General features: G+C 43.8%; 2 protein-coding genes across 5 annotated transcripts in view; one reads left to right on the forward strand and one right to left on the reverse strand.

Moving 5' to 3' along the window:
• Window positions 1–2,622, forward strand: part of primpol (primase and polymerase (DNA-directed)) — a 94,015-nt gene extending 91,393 nt beyond the window's left edge. Inside the window, exon 14 of the mRNA XM_070878740.1 lies at window positions 92–2,622. Within this exon, the coding sequence (XP_070734841.1) occupies window positions 92–168 (77 nt within the window). The 3' untranslated portion in view covers window positions 169–2,622. The remainder of the gene's footprint in view (window positions 1–91) is intronic.
• Window positions 1–18,900, reverse strand: part of cenpu (centromere protein U) — a 56,399-nt gene that overhangs the window by 7,246 nt on the left and 30,253 nt on the right. For 3 of the 4 annotated variants that reach the window (XM_070878763.1, XM_070878772.1, XM_070878783.1), the window contains exons 7-10: window positions 15,857–15,974; window positions 13,607–13,724; window positions 11,173–11,251; window positions 62–109 (exon numbers count right to left, since the gene is read on the reverse strand). In XM_070878763.1, the coding sequence (XP_070734864.1) occupies window positions 62–109; window positions 11,173–11,251; window positions 13,607–13,724; window positions 15,857–15,974 (363 nt within the window). The remainder of the gene's footprint in view (window positions 1–61; window positions 110–11,172; window positions 11,252–13,606; window positions 13,725–15,856; window positions 15,975–18,900) is intronic. The other variant, XM_070878792.1, reaches the window with a different exon arrangement.

An 18,900-nucleotide genomic window follows, 5' to 3' on the forward strand; every position in this document is an offset into this window, starting at 1 on the left:
TATAAATGTTCAATAATTTTTCAATAAAAGTAAAAACTTTTGATATAAAATAAATATTTACCCTCGCATTTTTTCTTTCCAAATTCTTCAGATCTTGTACTTGACCGATCTTTTAAAAAGGAAAAGAAGTTAAAGATCGGTCATCGATCTGGATGGGCAACAGTTTGATGTGAAAAACTGACTCTGGTCAAAATCTGGAGCGGCAATTTCCAGATTTAGAGCAGTAATTTCCAGACGGCAATTTGGAGAAATTGATTTCTGCCATCTAGAATTGTGATTGGAAGTGTTGGGATATGGTAAATTGTGTAGGAAAATATAACACACTGAATATAAAGTAGGTTGCCTGCTCCTCAGGATCACAACTTGAATTATTTTCCAAACCCCACCTCCCAAAGCAGCAGTTTGTGTGTGATACTGCATTAAAAATACTGATTAACTTCCCTGATGGTTAAATGTATACATAGAATTACATGGAATCTACAGTATAGAAACAGACCATTTGGCCTAACAAGCCAATGTTTATACTCCACATGAGTCTCCTCCCACTATTTATTCCATGTTTCTCCATCCTTCTCCCCACCACACTCATCTACAACAAGTGTGAGGAGCTCATGGACTTTTGTCTCAAATATTGTGACCATCCCTCAGCTGCTTCTGCCAATTCCCTTCCTTCCCCTAGCCAACCAGGCCAAACTTCCCGTAAGGTTCCCCCGTGCCCTAGCCCTAAACTCACATCTTTCTCAAGTTTCTCTGATCTCCCCTATTGACCTCTCCACGCTCATCTTGTCCATGAGACCCACTTCCTGCTCCCTTGACCCTATTCCCACTAAACTGCTGACCACCCAACTTCCTTTTCTGGCTCCCATGTGAGCCGACATTGGTTACGGTTCTCTCTCCTCAGGTACTGTTCCCCTCCCTCAAATCTGTGGTCATCACCCCTCTCAAAAAAAATCCCTTAACACCATTGTGCTTGCTTCGCACTGCCCCATCTCCAACCTCCCTTTCCTCTCAAGTCCTTCAACATGTTGTCGTCTCCCAAAACTGTGCCCATCTTTCCCAGAACTCCATGTTTGAAATCCTTCAATCTAGTTTCCGCCCCTGCCATAGTATCGAAACGGCTCTCATCAAAGTCAAAAATGACATCCTTTGTGACTGTGACAAAAGTAAACTATCCCTCCTCATCCTGTCTGCAGCCTTTGACACAGTTGACCACTCCATCCTCCTCCAATGCCTCTCCACCATCGTCCACTTGGGTGGGACTGCAGTCGCCTGGTTCCATTCTTATCGATCTAATTGTAGCCAGAAATCTCCTGCAATGGCTTTTGTTCCCATTCCCGCATCATTACCCCTGGTGTCCCCAAGGATCTATCCTTGGCCCACTCTTATTTCTCATCTATATCATCATCGTAGGCAGTCCCTCGAAAAGAGGATGACTTGCTTCCACGCCAAAAAGGAATGTGTTCACAGATGTTTCAATGAAGGACCTAATATTCCAGATTCCGAACCACATCTTGGAGGGTGGAAGATGCCTGTGCTTGAATTTTTTTTTAAACTTGTGGTGGCCGTTGCACACCAGACACCACACAGGCTTGACAGAGCTCGGTCTTGGTCCAGTGGCAAAGAGTCTGAGTCTGAGTCATCTATATGCTGCCCCTTGGAACACGAGTCAGTTTCCACATGTACGCGGACGACATCCAGCTCTGCCTCTCCACCATTTCTCTCGACCCCTCCATGGTCTCTAAATTGTCAGACTGCATGTCCGACATCCAGTGAGCAGAAATGTTATCCAATTAAATATTGGGAAGATCGAAACCATTATCTTTGGTCCCCGTCACAAACTGCGTTCCCTAGCATCTATGTGAGGCTAAACCAGACTGTCCGCAACCTAGGCATCATATTTGACCCTGAAATGAGCTTTCGGCCACATATCCACGGCATAACTAAAACCGCCTATTTCCACCTCCGTAACATTGCCCCTGTCTCAGCTCATCTGCCGCTGAAACCCTCATCTATGCCTTTGTTACCTCTAGACTTTACTACTCCAAAGCACTCCTGGCTGGCCTCCTACATTCTACCCTACGTAAACTTGGTCATCCAAAACTCGGCAGTCCATGTTCTAACTCGCACCAAATCCCAATCACCTATCACCCCTGTGCTCGCTGACCTACATTGGCTCCTGGTTAAGCAACACCTCGATTTCAAAATTCCCAATCTTGTTTACAAATCCCTCCATGGCTTCGCCCCTTCCTATCTATTTCAAGCCTCACAAGATGTCTGCGCTTCTCAAATTCTGCCCTCTTGAGCATCCCTGATTATAATTGCTCAACCATCGGTGGCCGTGCCTTCAACTGCCTGGGCCCCAAGCTCTGGGACTCCCTCACTAAACCTCTCCGCCTCGCTTTCCTCCTTTAAGACGCTCCTTAAAATCTATCTTTGACCAAGCTTTTAGTCATCTGCCATAATTTCTTATGTGGCTAGGTGTCAAATGTATTTGTTTGGTCTTATAACACTGCTGTGAAGTGCCTTGGGATGTTTTACTACATTAAAGGCGCTATATAACTAAAAGTTGTTGTTGTTGTCCACCCTAACAAACACCTTCATAAGGTTTCCTTTTATTATTTTACAGATTAAAGAGCCCCAGCCTGCTCAATCTTTCCAGATAGTTGTATCATTTCAATTCTGGTAAAATCATACAATGGGGGCAGAAGCAAAAGATAGAAAGAAGTAAAAGTGGAGGGCAGAGAAACCCAAGGCAAAAAGCAAAAAGGGCCACATTACAGCAAAATTCAAAAGGAGCAAAGTGTGTTAAAAAGACAAGCCTGAAGGCTCTGTGCCTCAATGCGAGGAGTATTCGTAATAACTGCGCAGATAGTAGTTAACGGATATGAAGTAATTGGCATCACGGAGACATGGCTCCAGGGTGACCAAGGCTGCGAACTCAACATCCAAGGGTATTCAACATTCAGGAAGGATAGACAGAAAGAAAAAGGAGGTGGGGTGGCGTTGCTGGTTAAAGAGGAAATTAATGCAATAGGAAGGACATTAGCTTGGATGATGTGGAATCAGTATGGGTGGAGCTACAGAATACCAAAAGGCAGAAAACGCTAGTGGGAGTTGTGTACAGACCAAACAGTAGTAGTGAGATTGGGGGCAGAATCAAACAACAAATTAGGGATGCGTGCAATAAAGGTACAGCAGTTATCATCGGCGACTTTAATCTACATATTGATTGGGCTAACCAAACTGGTAGCAATGCGGTGGAGAAGGATTTCTTGGAGCGTATTAGGGATGGTTTTCTAGACCAATATGTCGAGGAACCAACTAGAGGGCTGCCCACCCTAGACTGGGTGATGTGTAATGAGAAAGGACTAATTAGCAATCTTGTTGTGCGAGGCCCCTTGGGGAAGAGTGACCATAATGTGGTAGAATTCTTCATTAAGATGGAGAGTGACTCAGTTAATTCAGAGACTAGGGTCCTGAACTTGGGGAAAGGTAACTTCGATGGTAGGAGACGTGAATTGGCTAGAATAGATTGTGAGTGATACTTAAAGGGTTGACGGTGGATAGGCAATGGTAAACATTTAAAGATCACATGGATGAACTTCAACAATTGTACATCCCTGTCTGGAGTAAAAATAAAACTGGGAAGGTGCCTCAACCGTGGCTAACAAGGGAAATTAAGGATAGTGTTAAATCCAAGGAAGAGGCATATAAATTGGCCAGAAAAAGCAGCAAACCTGAGGACTTGGGAGAATTTTATAATTCAGCAGAGGAGGACAAAGGGTTTAATTAGGAGGGGGACAATAGAGTATGAGAGGAAGCTTGCTGGGAACATAAAAACTGACTGCAAAAGCTTCTATAGATATGTGAAGAGAAAAGATTAGTAAAGACAAACTTAGGTCCCTTGCAGTCAGATTCAGGTGAATTTATAATGGGGAACAAAGAAATGGCAAACCAGTTAAACAAATACTTTGGTTCTGTCTTCACGAAGGAAGACACAAATAACCTTCTGGAAATACTAGGGGACCGAGGGTCTGGTGAGAAGGAGGAACTGAAGGAAATCCTTATTAGGCGGGAAATTGTGTTTGGGAAATTGATGGGATTGAAGGCCGATAAATCCCCAGGGCCTGATCGTCTGCATCCCAGAGTACTTAAGGAAGTGGCCCTAGAAATAGTGGATGCATTGGTGATCATTTTCCAACAGTCTATCGAATCTGGATCAGTTCCTATGGACTGGATGGTAGCTAATGTAACACCACTTTTTAAGAAAGGAGGGAGAGAGAAAACGGGTAATTATAGACTGGTTAGCCTGACATCAGTAGTGGGGAAAATGTTGGAATCAATTACTAAAGATGAAATAGCAGCGCATTTGGAAAGCAGTGACAGGATCGGTCCAAGTCAGCATGAATTTATGAAAGGGAAATCACGCTTGACAAATCTTCTGGAATTTTTTGAGCGTGTAACTGGTAGATTGGACAAGGGAGAACCAGTGGATGTGGTGTATTTGGACTTTCAAAAGGCTTTTGACAAGGTCCCACACAAGAGAATGGTGTGCAAAATTAAAGCACATGGTATTGGGGATAATGTACTGATGTGGATAGAGAACTGGTTGGCAGACAGGAAGCAGAAAGTCGGGATAAACGGGTTATTTTCAGAATGGCAGGCAGTGACTAGTGGGGTGTCGCAGGGCTCAGTGCTGGGACCCCAGCTGTTTACAATATACATTAATGATTTAGATGAAGTAATTGAGTGTAATATCTCCAAGTTTGCAGATGGCACTAAGCTGGGTGGCGGTGTGAGCTGTGAGGAGGATACTAAGAGGCTGCAGGGTGACTTGGACAGATTAGGTGAGTGGGCAAACGCATGGCCGATGTGGATAGATGTGAGGTTATCCACTCTGGGGGCAAAAATACGAAGGCAGAATATTATCTGAATGGCGGCAGATTAGGAAAAGGGGAGGTGCAACGAGACCTGGGTGTCATGGTACATCCGTTATTCAAAGTTGGCATGCAGGTACAGCAGCCAGTAAAGAAGGCAAATGGTATGTTGGCCTTCATAGCTGGGGGATTTAGGAGCAGGGAGGTCTTACTGCAGTTGTACATCCCTGTCTGGCGTAAAAATAAAAAAGGGAAGGTGGCTCAACCGTGGTTATCAAGGGAAATCAGGGATAGTATTAAAGCCAAGGAACTGGCATACAAATTGGCCAGAAATAGCAGCAAACCCAGGGACTGGGAGAAATTTAGAATTCAGCAGAGGAGGACAAAGGGTTTGATTAGGGCAGGGAAAATAGGGTACGAGAGGAAGCTTGCAGGGAACATTAAGACGGACTGCAAAAGCTTCTATAGATATGTATAGAGAAAAAGGTTACTAAAGACAAACGTAGGTCCCCTGCAGTCAGAATCAGGGGAAGTCATAACGGGGAACAAACAAATGGCAGACCAATTGAACAAGTACTTTGGTTCGGTATTCACTAAAGAGGACACAAACAACCATCCGGATATAAAAGGGGTCAGAGGGAGGAACTGAGGGAAATCCTTATTAGTCAGGAAATTGTGTTGGGGAAATTGATGGGATTGAAGGCCGATAAATCCCCAGGGCCTGATGGACTGCATCCCAGAGTACTTAAGGAGGTGGCCTTGGAAATAGCGGATGCATTGACAGTCATTTTCCAACATTCCATAGACTCTGGATCAGTTCCTATGGAGTGGAGAGTAGCCAATGTAACCCCACTTTTTAAAAAAGGAGAGAGAAAACAGGGAATTATAGACCGGTCAGCCTGACATCGGTAGTGGGTAAATGATGGAATCAATTATTAAGGATGTCATAGCAGCGCATTTGGAAAGAGGTGACATGATAGGTCCAAGTCAGCATGGATTTGTGAAAGGGAAATCATGCTTGACAAATCTTCTGGAATTTTTTGAGGATGTTTCCAGTAGAGTGGACAAGAGAGAACCAGTTGATGTGGTGTATTTGGACTTTCAGAAGGCTTTCAACAAGGTCCCACACAAGAGATTAATGTGCAAAATTAAAGCACATGGGATTGGGGGTAGTGTGTTGACGTGGATTGAGAACTGGTTGGCAGACAGGAAGCAAAGAGTAGGAGTAAATGGGTACTTTTCAGAATGGCAGGCAGTGACTAGTGGGGTACCGCAAGGTTCTGTGCTGGGGCCCCAGCTGTTTACACTGTACATTAATGATTTGGACGAGGGGATTACGGAGACGTGGCTCCAGGATGAGCAGGGCTGGGAACTCAACATCCAGGGGTATTCAACATTCAGGAAGGATAGAATAAAAGGAAAAGGAGGTGGAGTAGCATTGCTGGTTAAGGAGGAGATTAAGGCAATAGTTAGGAAGGACATTAGCTTGGATGATGTGGAATCTATATGGGTAGAGCTGCAGAACACCAAAGGGCAAAAAACGTTAGTGGGAGTTGTGTACAGACCTCCAAACAGTAGTAGTGATGTTGGGGAGGGCATCAAACAGGAAATTAGGGGTGCGTGCAATAAAGGTGCAGCAGTTATAATGGGTGACTTTAATATGCACATAGATTGGGCTAACCAAACTGGAAGCAATACGGTGGAGGAGGATTTTCTGGAGTGCATAAGGGATGGTTTTTTAGACCAATATGTCGAGGAACCAACTAGGGGGGAGGCCATCTTAGACTGGGTGTTATGTAATGAGAAAGGATTAATTAGCAATCTCGTTGTGCGAGGCCCCTTGGGGAAGAGTGACCATAATATGGTGGAATTCTGCATTAGGATGGAGAATGAAACAGTTAATTCAGAGACCATGGTCCAGAACTTAAAGAAGGCTAACTTTGAAGGTATGAGGCGTGAATTGGCTGAGATGGATTGGCGAATGATACTTAAGGGGTTGACTGTGGATGGGCAATGGCAGACATTTAGAGACCGCATGGATGAACTACAACAATTGTACATTCCTGTCTGGCATAGAAATAAAAAAGGGAAGGTGGCTCAACCGTGGCTATCAAGGGAAATCAGGGATAGTATTAAAGCCAAGGAAGTGGCATACAAATTGGCCAGAAACAGCAGCGAACCTGGGGACTGGGAGAAATTTAGAACTCAGCAGAGGAGGACAAAGGGTTTGATTAGGGCAGGGAAAATGGAGTATGAGAAGAAGCTTGCAGGGAACATTAAGACGGATTGCAAAAGTTTCTATAGATATGTAAAGAGAAAAAGGTTAGTAAAGACAAACGTAGGTCCCCTGCAGTCAGAATCAGGGGAAGTCATAACGGGGAACAAAGAAATGGCGGACCAATTGAACAAGTACTTTGGTTCGGTATTCACGAAGGAGGACACGAACAACCTTCCGGTTATAAAAGGGGTCGGGGGGTCTAGTAAGGAGGAGGAACTGAGGGAAATCCTTATTAGCCGGGAAATTGTGTTGGGGAAATTGATGGGATTGAAGGCCGATAAATCCCCAGGGCCTGATGGACTGCATCCCAGAGTACTTAAGGAGGTGGCCTTGGAAATAGTGGATGCGTTGACAGTCATTTTCCAACATTCCATTGACTCTGGATCAGTTCCTATGGAGTGGAGGGTAGCCAATGTAACCCCACTTTTTAAAAAAGGAGGGAGAGAGAAAACAGGGAATTATAGACCGGTCAGCCTGACATCGGTAGTGGGTAAAATGATGGAATCAATTATTAAGGATGTCATAGCAGTGCATTTGGAAAGAGGTGACATGATAGGTCCAAGTCAGCATGGATTTGTGAAAGGGAAATCATGCTTGACAAATCTTCTGGAATTTTTTGAGGATGTTTCCAGTAGAGTGGATAAGGGAGAACCAGTTGATGTGGTATATTTGGACTTTCAGAAGGCGTTCGACAAGGTCCCACACAAGAGATTGATGTGCAAAGTTAGAGCACATGGGATTGGGGGTAGTGTACTGACATGGATTGAGAACTGGTTGTCAGACAGGAAGCAAAGAGTAGGAGTAAATGGGTACTTTTCAGAATGGCAGGCAGTGACTAGTGGGGTACCGCAGGGTTCTGTGCTGGGGCCCCAGCTGTTTACACTGTACATTAATGATTTAGATGAGGGGATTGAGTGTAGTATCTCCAAGTTTGCGGATGACACTAAGTTGGGTGGCAGTGTGAGCTGCGAGGAGGATGCTGTGAGGCTGCAGAGCGACTTGGATAGGTTAGGTGAGTGGGCAAATGCATGGCAGATGAAGTATAATGTGGATAAATGTGAGGTTATCCACTTTGGTGGTAAAAACAGAGAGACAGACTATTATCTGAATGGTGACAGATTAGGAAAAGGGGAGGTGCAAAGAGACCTGGGTGTCATGGTACATCAGTCATTGAAGGTTGGCATGCAGGTGCAGCAGGCGGTTAAGAAAGCAAATGGCATGTTGGCCTTCATAGCAAGGGGATTTGAGTACAGGGGCAGGGAGGTGTTGCTACAGTTGTACAGGGCATTGGTGAGGCCACACCTGGAGTATTGTGTACAGTTTTGGTCTCCTAACCTGAGGAAGGACATTCTTGCTATTGAGGGAGTGCAGCGAAGGTTCACCAGACTGATTCCCGGGATGGCGGGACTGACCTATCAAGAAAGACTGGATCAACTGGGCTTGTATTCACTGGAGTTCAGAAGAATGAGAGGGGACCTCATAGAAACATATAAAATTCTGACGGGGTTAGACAGGTTAGATGCAGGAAGAATGTTCCCAATGTTGGGGAAGTCCAGAACCAGGGGTCACAGTCTAAGGATAAGGGGTAAGCCATTTAGGACCGAGATGCGGAGGAACTTCTTCACCCAGAGAGTGGTGAACCTGTGGAATTCTCTACCACAGAAAGTTGTTGAGGCCAATTCACTAAATATATTCAAAAAGGAGTTAGATGAGGTCCTTACTGCTAGGGGGATCAAGGGGTATGGCGAGAAAGCAGGAATGGGGTACTGAAGTTGAATGTTCAGCCATGAACTCATTGAATGGCGGTGCAGGCTAGAAGGGCCGAATGGCCTACTCCTGCACCTATTTTCTATGTTTCTATGTCTATGTAATATCTCCAAATTTGCAGATGACACTAAGTTGGGTGGCAGTGTGAGCTGCGATCAGGATGCTATGAGGCTGCAGTGTGACTTGGATAGGTTAGGTGACTGGGCAAATGCGTGGCAGATGAAGTATAATGTGGATAAATGTGAGGTTATGCACTTTGGTGGTAAAAACAGAGAGACAGACTGTTATCTGAATGGTGACAGATTGGAAAAAGGGGAGGTGCAACGAGACCTGGGTGTCATGGTGCATCAGTCATTGAAGGTTGGCATACAGGAACAGTAGGCGGTTAAGAAAGCAAATGGCATGTTGGCCTTCATAGCGAGGGGATTCGAGTACAGGGGCAGGGAGGTGTTACTACAGTTGTACAGGGCCTTGGTGAGGCCACACCTGGAGTATTGTGTACAGTTTTGGTCTCCTAACTTGAAGGACATTCTTGCTATTGAGGGAGTGCAGCCAAGGTTCACCAGACTGATTCCCAGGATGGCGGGACTGACATATCAAGAAAGACTGGATCAACTGGGCTTGTATTCACTGGAGTTTAGAAGGATGAGAGGGGATCTCATAGAAACATAAAATTCTGACGGGACTGGACAGGTTAGATGCAGGAAGAAGGTTCCCGATGTTGGGGAAGTCCAGAACCAGGGGACATAGTCTAAGGATTTGGGGTAAGCCATTTAGGACTGAGATGAGGAGAAACTTCTTCACTCAAGAGTTGTTAACTTGTGGAATTCCCTACCGCAGAGAGTTGTTGATGCCAGTTCATTGGATATATTCAAGAGGGAGTTAGATGTGGCCCTTACGGCTAAAGGGATCAAGGGGTATGGAGAGAAAGTAGGAAAGGGGTACTGAGGTGAATGATCAACCATGATCTTATTGAATGGTGGTTCAGGCTTGAAGGGCCGAATGGCCTACTCCTGCACCTATTTTCTATGTTTCCAATTAAAAATATCCTTTTTGTAGTATGGCAATCAGAACTGCACAAAGTACTCAGTGTGTTTTAAGCAAGGTACCATATCATTTTAACATTATCTCACTGTTTTATATTCTATTCAAATCAACCACAGGACTTTGCACTGTTTCTTGCCTCATCAACGGAAACAAATAGCTAGTTACGGAAATTAGGAAAGTCCCAGGTTCACTTTCTGGACTCTGCTACGATGCCTAATCCCATCCATTAAACAACTCTTGATGATTGTTATTTGAACTCTAATTAAAATGCAGCCTTGTTGCATACTCAGAATAATCCTCATCTCTTACTTATACAATTAGTTATGTTCTTGCTTTAATTTCCTGGAAAGGTTTCATCTCTGCTTCACCATCTTCTGAAGAGCAGAGAAGTGGCTACAGGAGCCTACTTACTTGATGCTCCCAGTCAAACACCTTCCCCTCGTGTTTTCCCAAAGTAGGAATTAAAATTTATACTCAGAAGGTGGAGAATCTTTAAGAGTGTATGACCACAAAACAAGTGCCTTATTAAAAGTGAAAGTTTTGGCATGCATACAAATAACTATATTTACACTGAACCATGAACTTACCTGCATTGCTCAAATATTTACTGAAGTGTTGGCTGGATAATTTCAAACAATCGTCAGGATCTGCCAAACAGTCCAACACTCTCTCTGCAAGCACAGAGAGCTGGGAGATGCTTAGAAGTGACCGAAAGGTGAATTGGAGAGAGAAGGAGCATGGGATGGTGTGGGGCCCAGCCTCTCCTGCAGAGCTGGGAGCAGCAGCAACAACAACAATGTGGTGAATGGGAGCAGTGCAGAGAGCAGGCAGTAGAGGTGAGTGGGACCTGGGGACCTTGCCATGGGTAAACAATGAAAGGTTTCCACTGGTGGGAAAATGGGGAACAAGTGGACAGAGACTGAGGATTCTCACTGTGCTTAGAGAGCATTACAAGTTCTAATACATGGAGGAACTACAAGAGGGCCGAATAGTACTGGGGAGTTGGGAGGAGCACACGTCCTCCATGCTCCACAGAAGGGGAAGTAATGAAAACTTTCCCTATCATTTCTTTTGCGACCTCTGCAGAAGAATAGTCGCAGGACCCTTCCAGATAAATTGATCCAACACTGATTTCAGGTGGCCGCCTCGGTGTCTAAAAGCAGTGGGGTGCACTATGGCGACAGTCATCCAACCAGTACTTACAGTTTCAGTAACTTGCTCCTTTAAATCAGTGAAGAACTTGCCAATTACTTTTCTGCAAACATTAGGTTCCACAGACTGCCTATCAAATTGAACAAAAACTACACTTTACTAAGACAACATGCAGTTGTACTGAAGATTTATAAAGTCTTTGAAAAAGTGCGCTATTAATAATTAAACAATGAAAGGTAGTATATGTAAATTATCAAACTACTGTAGCACTTAATTTATAAAAATCTACAACGTGGAGTTGTTTTGTTTGCATTCTCAGTATCTCGATCCCTTGCCTCCTACAAACAACACATGTATTCAAATTGTCATGGGGACAGCATCAGTGATACCAGGCGGAAAAATAGAGGTCCTGCACCAGTCAGTAGCAGGCTATTCACTGAACCAGGTGACTAGCTGATTACCCTGTGAGACAGAGATCATACAACCCAGTAGATCAGAGGAACGATTTCAGACCCATCAAATCTTAATGGGTGCAATCTGCTGGAATACAAGACAAGCAATTACTGGTCCAAGAGGCAGTCGAAAGCACAGATGAAGAGACTGAATGCTGCCATGAGAGACTTCTCGACCTGTGTGACAAAACTGAATTCATGAAATATGCAGTACTCACACCCGATCACTGAACAAGTGGCTAACAGAAGGTCTGCATAATGTGAGGTGTGGTCTGGTATAGCTGCATCTAGGAATGGGCGATCAGATATTTAGAGTACATGAGAGCCCGCTTCTCTGCTTTTTGGGGCTGAACATTGTACTCCTGGCTAAAAGTTTGGCTAAAATGTGTGCTTTTAATGGGTGAAAAGTAGCAGTTTGAGTCAAGACAGCTACATACAAGCAAGACTATTCAGCCCATCCTAGTTCATCTGTCCAAAAATATTCTAAAGTCACCCCAATGCAAAATTCAATTTAGTGCTTGTTTTTTTTAATGTTTTCATAAATTATTCCAAGGTTTTCACCTCCACTACTTTTATCAGGGAGTCTATTCCACATATTGATCACTTGTGAAGAACTTCCTGATATTGGGCCCAAAATTGCCCAGGAGTTGCTCCGTTTTCTTTGGAGCAGTTTGATTTTTCTGGAGTATCCTAAAAATCCCCATTTTGCACATTCAATTTGCGCCAGTGAGTTAGTTAGGATTTTTTTTAGTTTCGTTTAGTTTTGTTCCAAAGGGGGCGTTACCAGCCACCTACTCCCGTTTTGGACATTTAAGCCAGTTTGGACAGCTAATACTTGCTCCAAACTAACTTAGGCCAGCGTATGTGGCCACTTGTGGCCGCACAGAAAACACTTGGAGAGTTAAGAAATCAGCGCAGGTAGGTACTTAATGACTTGACTAAAGAATGTTAATAGGATCAAACAGCTATACAGGACTGACAAACTTCGCAAAGTTAATTTACTATACAACAGAAGTATTCATGGAAGCTTAAACTAAAATTAAAAGGAAACAAAACATATTTACATAATTTTTTCAAAATATCAAAATAAAAAATAGAAGTACCTCCTGCTCGTAGGAAAGTATTTTCATCAACAGGGTTAAGGAAAGTCTTGAGTAAGCTCATTAAAATTACTGGCTGCACAGTTATCACATCCTCCACGACCCCCCACCCCAATCAAAACTCTCCCCTCCCCCGGATCAAAACTCTCCTCCCCCTCCCGGATCAAAACTCTCCTCCTTTCTCTCCCTCCTCCCCTCCTCCACCTCTTCACCCCTCCCCTCTCCCTCCCCTCCTCCATCTCTTCTCCTCTCCTCTCCCCCCATCCCCTCTTCCCCCCTCCACTTCCTCCCTTCCCTTCCCCCCTTCCTTTCTCCTCCCTCCCCTCCCCTCCCGCACCCCCTCTTCCCCCTCCCCCCCTCCACACTCTCTCCCACCCCCCTCGAATCTGGGGACATCTTTTTGGCACCGTTTGGATCGTAGGAAGTCGGTACATCAAATGTGAGAGCGCCAAAAAAAACGGGTGGGCCAAATTTGGGCCCATTAGTCCTAAATTTGCAATTTATTAGCTTTAACCCGAGTCCCATTGTACTATCCTACTATTTAGTTTCAAGGATGTATGCATTATATATATCTCATCATATCCTCAGGGATATCTCAAAGCACTTACTATCCAATTATTTACTTTTGCAGTGTATTCACTACTGTTATGTAGACAAATGTGACATGCAATTCTGCACAGCAAGATCCCACAAACAGCAAACTAAAGGAATAATCATAAAATCTGGTTTTGGTGTTGTTGATTGATGGAGAAAATGTTTATGATGACACCAGAAGTCCTTGTTATTCTTCGAATAGTGCAATGGGATCTTTAATGTCCAACTGAATAGGCAGATGGGCATTAAAAGGTGCAATGAGCTCCCATACACATGTTGTTCTACAATGATGCATGTTCCTAGGATATTAATTACTTCATCAAGTATTCTTAAACTTACTTGTATTCTGTAACAATCTCCTCAAAGGCATCAAGAACTACATCCAATTCAGTGACATCTTTTGTTAACCTCTTCATACCTTCAGGACACCAGATTTTCACAGATGGTGGACTAGCCTCTGAAAGACAAAATAAAACAATCTATCCACTATCTACTGTTCAATTGTGCTAAAATCAAAAACATTGGTATACTTTCTCCCTATAATTTACAGATGTTACAGGGTTGAAAAATATCATAAGCATACATTGACTGAGAAAGAGAATGGGAATTAATAACGGGGAACAGGGAAATGGCAGAGACTTTGAACAAATATTTTGTATCAGTCTTCACGGTCGAAGATACTAAAAACATCACAATAGTGGATAATCAAGGGGCTACAGGGAGGAACAATCATTATCATTAAAGTAGTAGTACTCGGTAAAATAATGGGACTAAAGGCGGACAAGTCCCCTGGAGCTAATAGCTTGCATCCTAGGGTCTTAAAAGTGGCGGCTGCAGAGATAGTGGATGCATTGGTTATAATCTACCAAAATTCCCTGGATTCTCGAGAGGTCCCAGCGGATTGGAAAACCGCAAATGTAACGCCCCTATTTAAAAAAGGAGGCAGACAGAAAGCAAGAAACTATAGACCAGTTAGCCGAACATCTGTCGTTGTGAAATGCTGGAGTCCATTATTAAGGAAGCAGTAGCAGGACATTTGGAAAAGCATAATTCAATCAAGCAGAGTCAGCATGGTTTTATGGAAGGGAAATGTTTGACAAATTTGCTGGAGTTCTTTGAGGATGTAACGAGCTGGGTGGATAAGGGGGAACCAGTGGATGTGATGTATTTGGATTTCCAGAAGGCATTTGATAAGGTGCCACATAAAAGGTTACTGCACAAGATAAAAGTTCATGGGGTTGGGGGCATGGATAGAGGATTGGCTAACTAACAGAAAACAGAGAGTCGGGATAAATGGTCATTTTCCGGTTGGCAAAAAGTAACTAGTCGGGTGCTGCAGGGGTCTCAACTATTTACAATCTATATTAATGACTTGGATGAAGGGACCGAGTGTAACGTAGCCAAGTTTGCTGATGATACAAAGATGGGTGGGAAAGTAAATTGTGAGGAGGACATAAAGAATCTGCAAAGGGATATAGACAGGCTAAGTGAATGGGCAAAAATTTAGCAGATGAAGTATAATGTGGGAAAATGTGAGGTTATCCACTTTGGCAGAAAAAAATAGAAAAGCAAATTATAATTTAAATGGAGAAAAATTGCAGAGTGCTGCAGGAGAGGAACCTGGGGGTCCTTGTGCATGAAACACAAAAAGTTTGTATGCAGGTACAAACAAGTAATCAGGAAGGCAAATGAAATGTTAGCCTTTATTGCAAGGGGGATAGAGTATAAAAGCAGAGAAGTCCTGCTACAACTGTACAGGGTATTGGTGAGGCCACACCTAGAGCATTGCATACAGTTTTGGTCTCCGTATTTAAGGAAGGATATACTTGCATTGGAGGAAGTTCAGAGAAGGTTCACAAGGTTGATTCCAGAGATGAGGGGGTTGACTTATGAAGATAGGTTGAGTAAGTTGGGTCTATACTCATTATATTCAGAAAAATGAGAGGTGATCTTATCGAAACATACAAGATAATGAGGGAGTTCAACAAGGTGGATGCAGAGAGGATATTTCCACTCATAAGGGAAACTGAAACTAGTCTAAGAATAAGGGGTCGCGCATTTAAAACTGAGATGAGGAGGAATTTCTTCTGAGGGTTGTAAATCTGTGGAATTCTCTGCCCCAGAGAGCTGTGGAGGCTGGGTCATTCAATATATTTAAGGGTGAGATAGACAGATTTTTGAGCGATAAGGGTTATGGGGAGCGGGCAGGGAAGTGGAGCCAAGACCATGATCAGATCAGCCATAATGTTATTAAATGACGGAGCAGGCTCTAGGGGCCAAATGGCCTACTCCTGCTCCTGCTCCTATTTCTTATGTTCTTCATAGTAGATAATTAATTTTCAATTACTAGACAAGGTGGCAAAGCAATAAAAAAGCAAACAGAATGCTAAGATATAGAGGCAGAATAGTATGCTTCCAAACTGTACCTATAAACAGAACCAAGTCTAACCTATTTTTAGAGGAGCATTTATTCTCTCTTCCCCCCGCCCCTCCTCCCTCCCTCTCCCACTAGAACAGGAAATAAATTTATACAATCGTTGCACCCTTTAATTAGGCATTCCACTTGTGCTGCATTATTCATACCCTCACCTGGAGCAGCAAATCTAGATGCAGATGAATTAGGAGAGACATTAGATACACTTGTTCTGCTGACCAAAGATTTCTTTCTTTTTCGTCCATAAGATTTATTATTTTGTCGGGAAATTTCCTGTCACATAAAAAGTTTAATTTTTCACAAAATCGCTCATTTCCAGGTAAAGCATCAACACTTCTAATCCCAGTGATCGCACACCTTGATAAGAGTGTGCAAGAAAGTTAAAATTGAACTTAAACCATTGCCAATTTTTTTTAATGTTCTTTTTCTGCCATCATTTCTCTGAATCTGCCATGAAGCTGTTGACTCCTTGATGGGATACAGTGTCACATACACTCCAATACTCCCAAGTGCCCAATCATCTATCATGTGTTTAGCCTGCAGATACTCCCTGTCAATGCCATTTAACTGTGGGGGCCAACATCTGCGTGTGCACACTGCTGGGAGGTGTCGCTGAACAAAATCAAGAGCAGGAACTGTGGCTGATTTTGCCACTCCCTAACCCATGAGGAAGCTGAGTATTGTTCCTACCAATTCCCAGCTCAGATCAGCTAACCGTGCACTCAAGGGATCAGATCGGAGGACTTTCCAGGTCTATATGGTTCAGCTGCTCACTGTCTAAACTCATGGGCCAGCAGAAGAGCACCAATTCTTTTCATTTTAGAACAAGCTTTCCAACTGAACTGACTCACTTACAAAAAGTAAAACTAAACTGCAAGCTCGTTGAAAGAGAGCAGCAAATGCTCCCCAAATGCACCCCCTTCCCCCTCGACTTGGCACTGTCAACAAACCACCAACCTTCTTGATGCATAGTGTCATTCAAACATACAGCTTTGCCAATATATTTGCTATACTGGTGTACATCAGTGTGGACTGTTTCAATGACAACGTGGTGGGTGGATGTGTTAAATAAAAGGACTGTGATTGTTAAATGAAAAGATGCTCTAGTTTATATTAAATACAAACTTCCATTTTTGATTTGAGGAATATATTATTTGATCATAATAAAATCAAGTTTACAATACGCAAGTTATGGGACAAGTCACCATTAACTGCTTTGGAGAGATCGTCTGCAGTAGTTCAACCAATCGATGGTTTTCGCACATTTGCTCCTACTTGAAATATTTGGAAATGCAAGGCTGCATTTTTTTTTAAATTCATGCTTACTTCCTCCTACCTGTTGTTATAGCACAATGCAGGATTACTATTTACTCACAGAACAGTCCCACTATTTAAATTAGCAAAAGGCATTATTGATAAAACATCCTGATAATTCCCCCGATTGCTCAATGAGTTTAAAGGCACTGCCCAATTTGGCTAAGCAAGTCCCATGAAACGCAGGCTCCAGGTTGCACTGACTTCCATCTCTGTGCTACAAAAGAGAGGAAACAAAACAGCCAAGGTCCATAACTGAGCTCACATGTGAAGAACCACCACTTGAGAGTGGAGGGAAGCTGGCATCTATGAAACTGTACCCAAGCATGAGTCAGCACTTTCAGGAGAGCAGGCTGGAACTGTGTGTCTTGGATTACCTCACATTTTCTACTTCAGCCAACAATATGCATTGGGGACCAATGGTTGCCTGGAATTTTGCCAAATTGGCAAATGGAAATCGTTCACGTTTAGTTTTTTTAATTGTAAAACAAAGTACAGGCTGAACCTCTCCAGTCCAGCAGCCTCGGGGCCTGACCGGTGCCAGACCAGAGAATTTTCCAGACCACGGGCGGTCGCGCCGACCCCAAACTTAAAAATCCCACTGTCAGCAGAGTTTCCAGACAGGTTTCTGCTACATTCACTGGAATCCACAGCAGAGTCCAGTTGATACGAGGTGCCGTGCAGCTGTTGCACAGAGTTCTTGGTTAAAAGAAAAGCAAAACCAAACAACACAGAAGCATTACAGTTAAAAAGGAATAAAGTGTACTGCTGACCTTGGGCTGGCTGCTCCTCCTCTCCCTGCCGCCTCCGGTGCTCCCTTCCCTCTCAGATCAGGCCGGCAGGCTGTGTCCTGGAGCTGTACCCCACCCTCCCCCCTCCCCAGCGCGAAGAGCGAGCAAAGTAGCCGACCAAGGCGGGCCCGAAATACTGCACAATGACCTGGCCGCATTCTGCACATGCGCTGCGCAGAAGCCTACTGCGCAGCATTTCGGGCCCAGCTTCGGCACCTCGCTCACTCTCCACGCTGACCCAACCGGGGGGGGGGGGGGGGCAAGCGGCCGGCCCTAGGATATAGCATGCCAGCTGACCTCAGAGGGAGCACCGGAGAGAGGAAGAGCAGCCGGCCGCAGGATGCAGTGTGTCGACCCAGCCTTGGTGAGAGCACCGGAGCTGGCAGGAAGGAGGAGGAGCAGCCAGCCCCAGGACACAGCACTGGTCACAACCCCATGACGGGAATGATGCTGGACCAGGGATGTTGCCGGACCAAAGAGTCCTGGACTAGAGAGGTTCAACCTGTAATTAAACATTAATGCTAGGCTCTGTACTAAATTAATTTTAAGAGATTTCCAAATTTTACAATAATTTTGTGAAAAAATTATTTAAATGGTTACGTCAGTCAGATTATCAACAGAATAATCAAGTAAAACATGACAAAAAGCCAAATAAAGAATTTGAATACATTATGTGGGTTTCCTCTAAACTATGTTCATGTTTGTATCTGGTCACCTCGTTGTAAAATACTTAACATTGTTAATTCATGCAGCATTTCAAACACCAGTACTTGTAATCCAGCAGCTTTGTATGCAGAACTAAACTAATCATGATTGAAGTACATCGCCAATCCTCCTTTAAATATGTAAATTGTGTTATGGAACGAGAGTTTTTTAAAATATTCATTCACAGGATGTGAGCATCACTGGCAAGGCCAGCATTTATTGCCCATCCCCAATTGCTTGAGTGGCTTGCTTGGGCATTTCAGAGGGCAGTTAAGAGTCAACCACATTGCTGTGGGTATGGGGTCACAAATAGGACAGACCGGGTAAGGACATCAATGAACCAGATGGGTTTTTACTACAATCTGAAAGTTTCATGGCCATCATTACTG

This window comes from Pristiophorus japonicus, chromosome 1, assembly GCF_044704955.1.
Source record: "Pristiophorus japonicus isolate sPriJap1 chromosome 1, sPriJap1.hap1, whole genome shotgun sequence".
Lineage (NCBI taxonomy): Eukaryota > Metazoa > Chordata > Chondrichthyes > Pristiophoridae > Pristiophorus > Pristiophorus japonicus.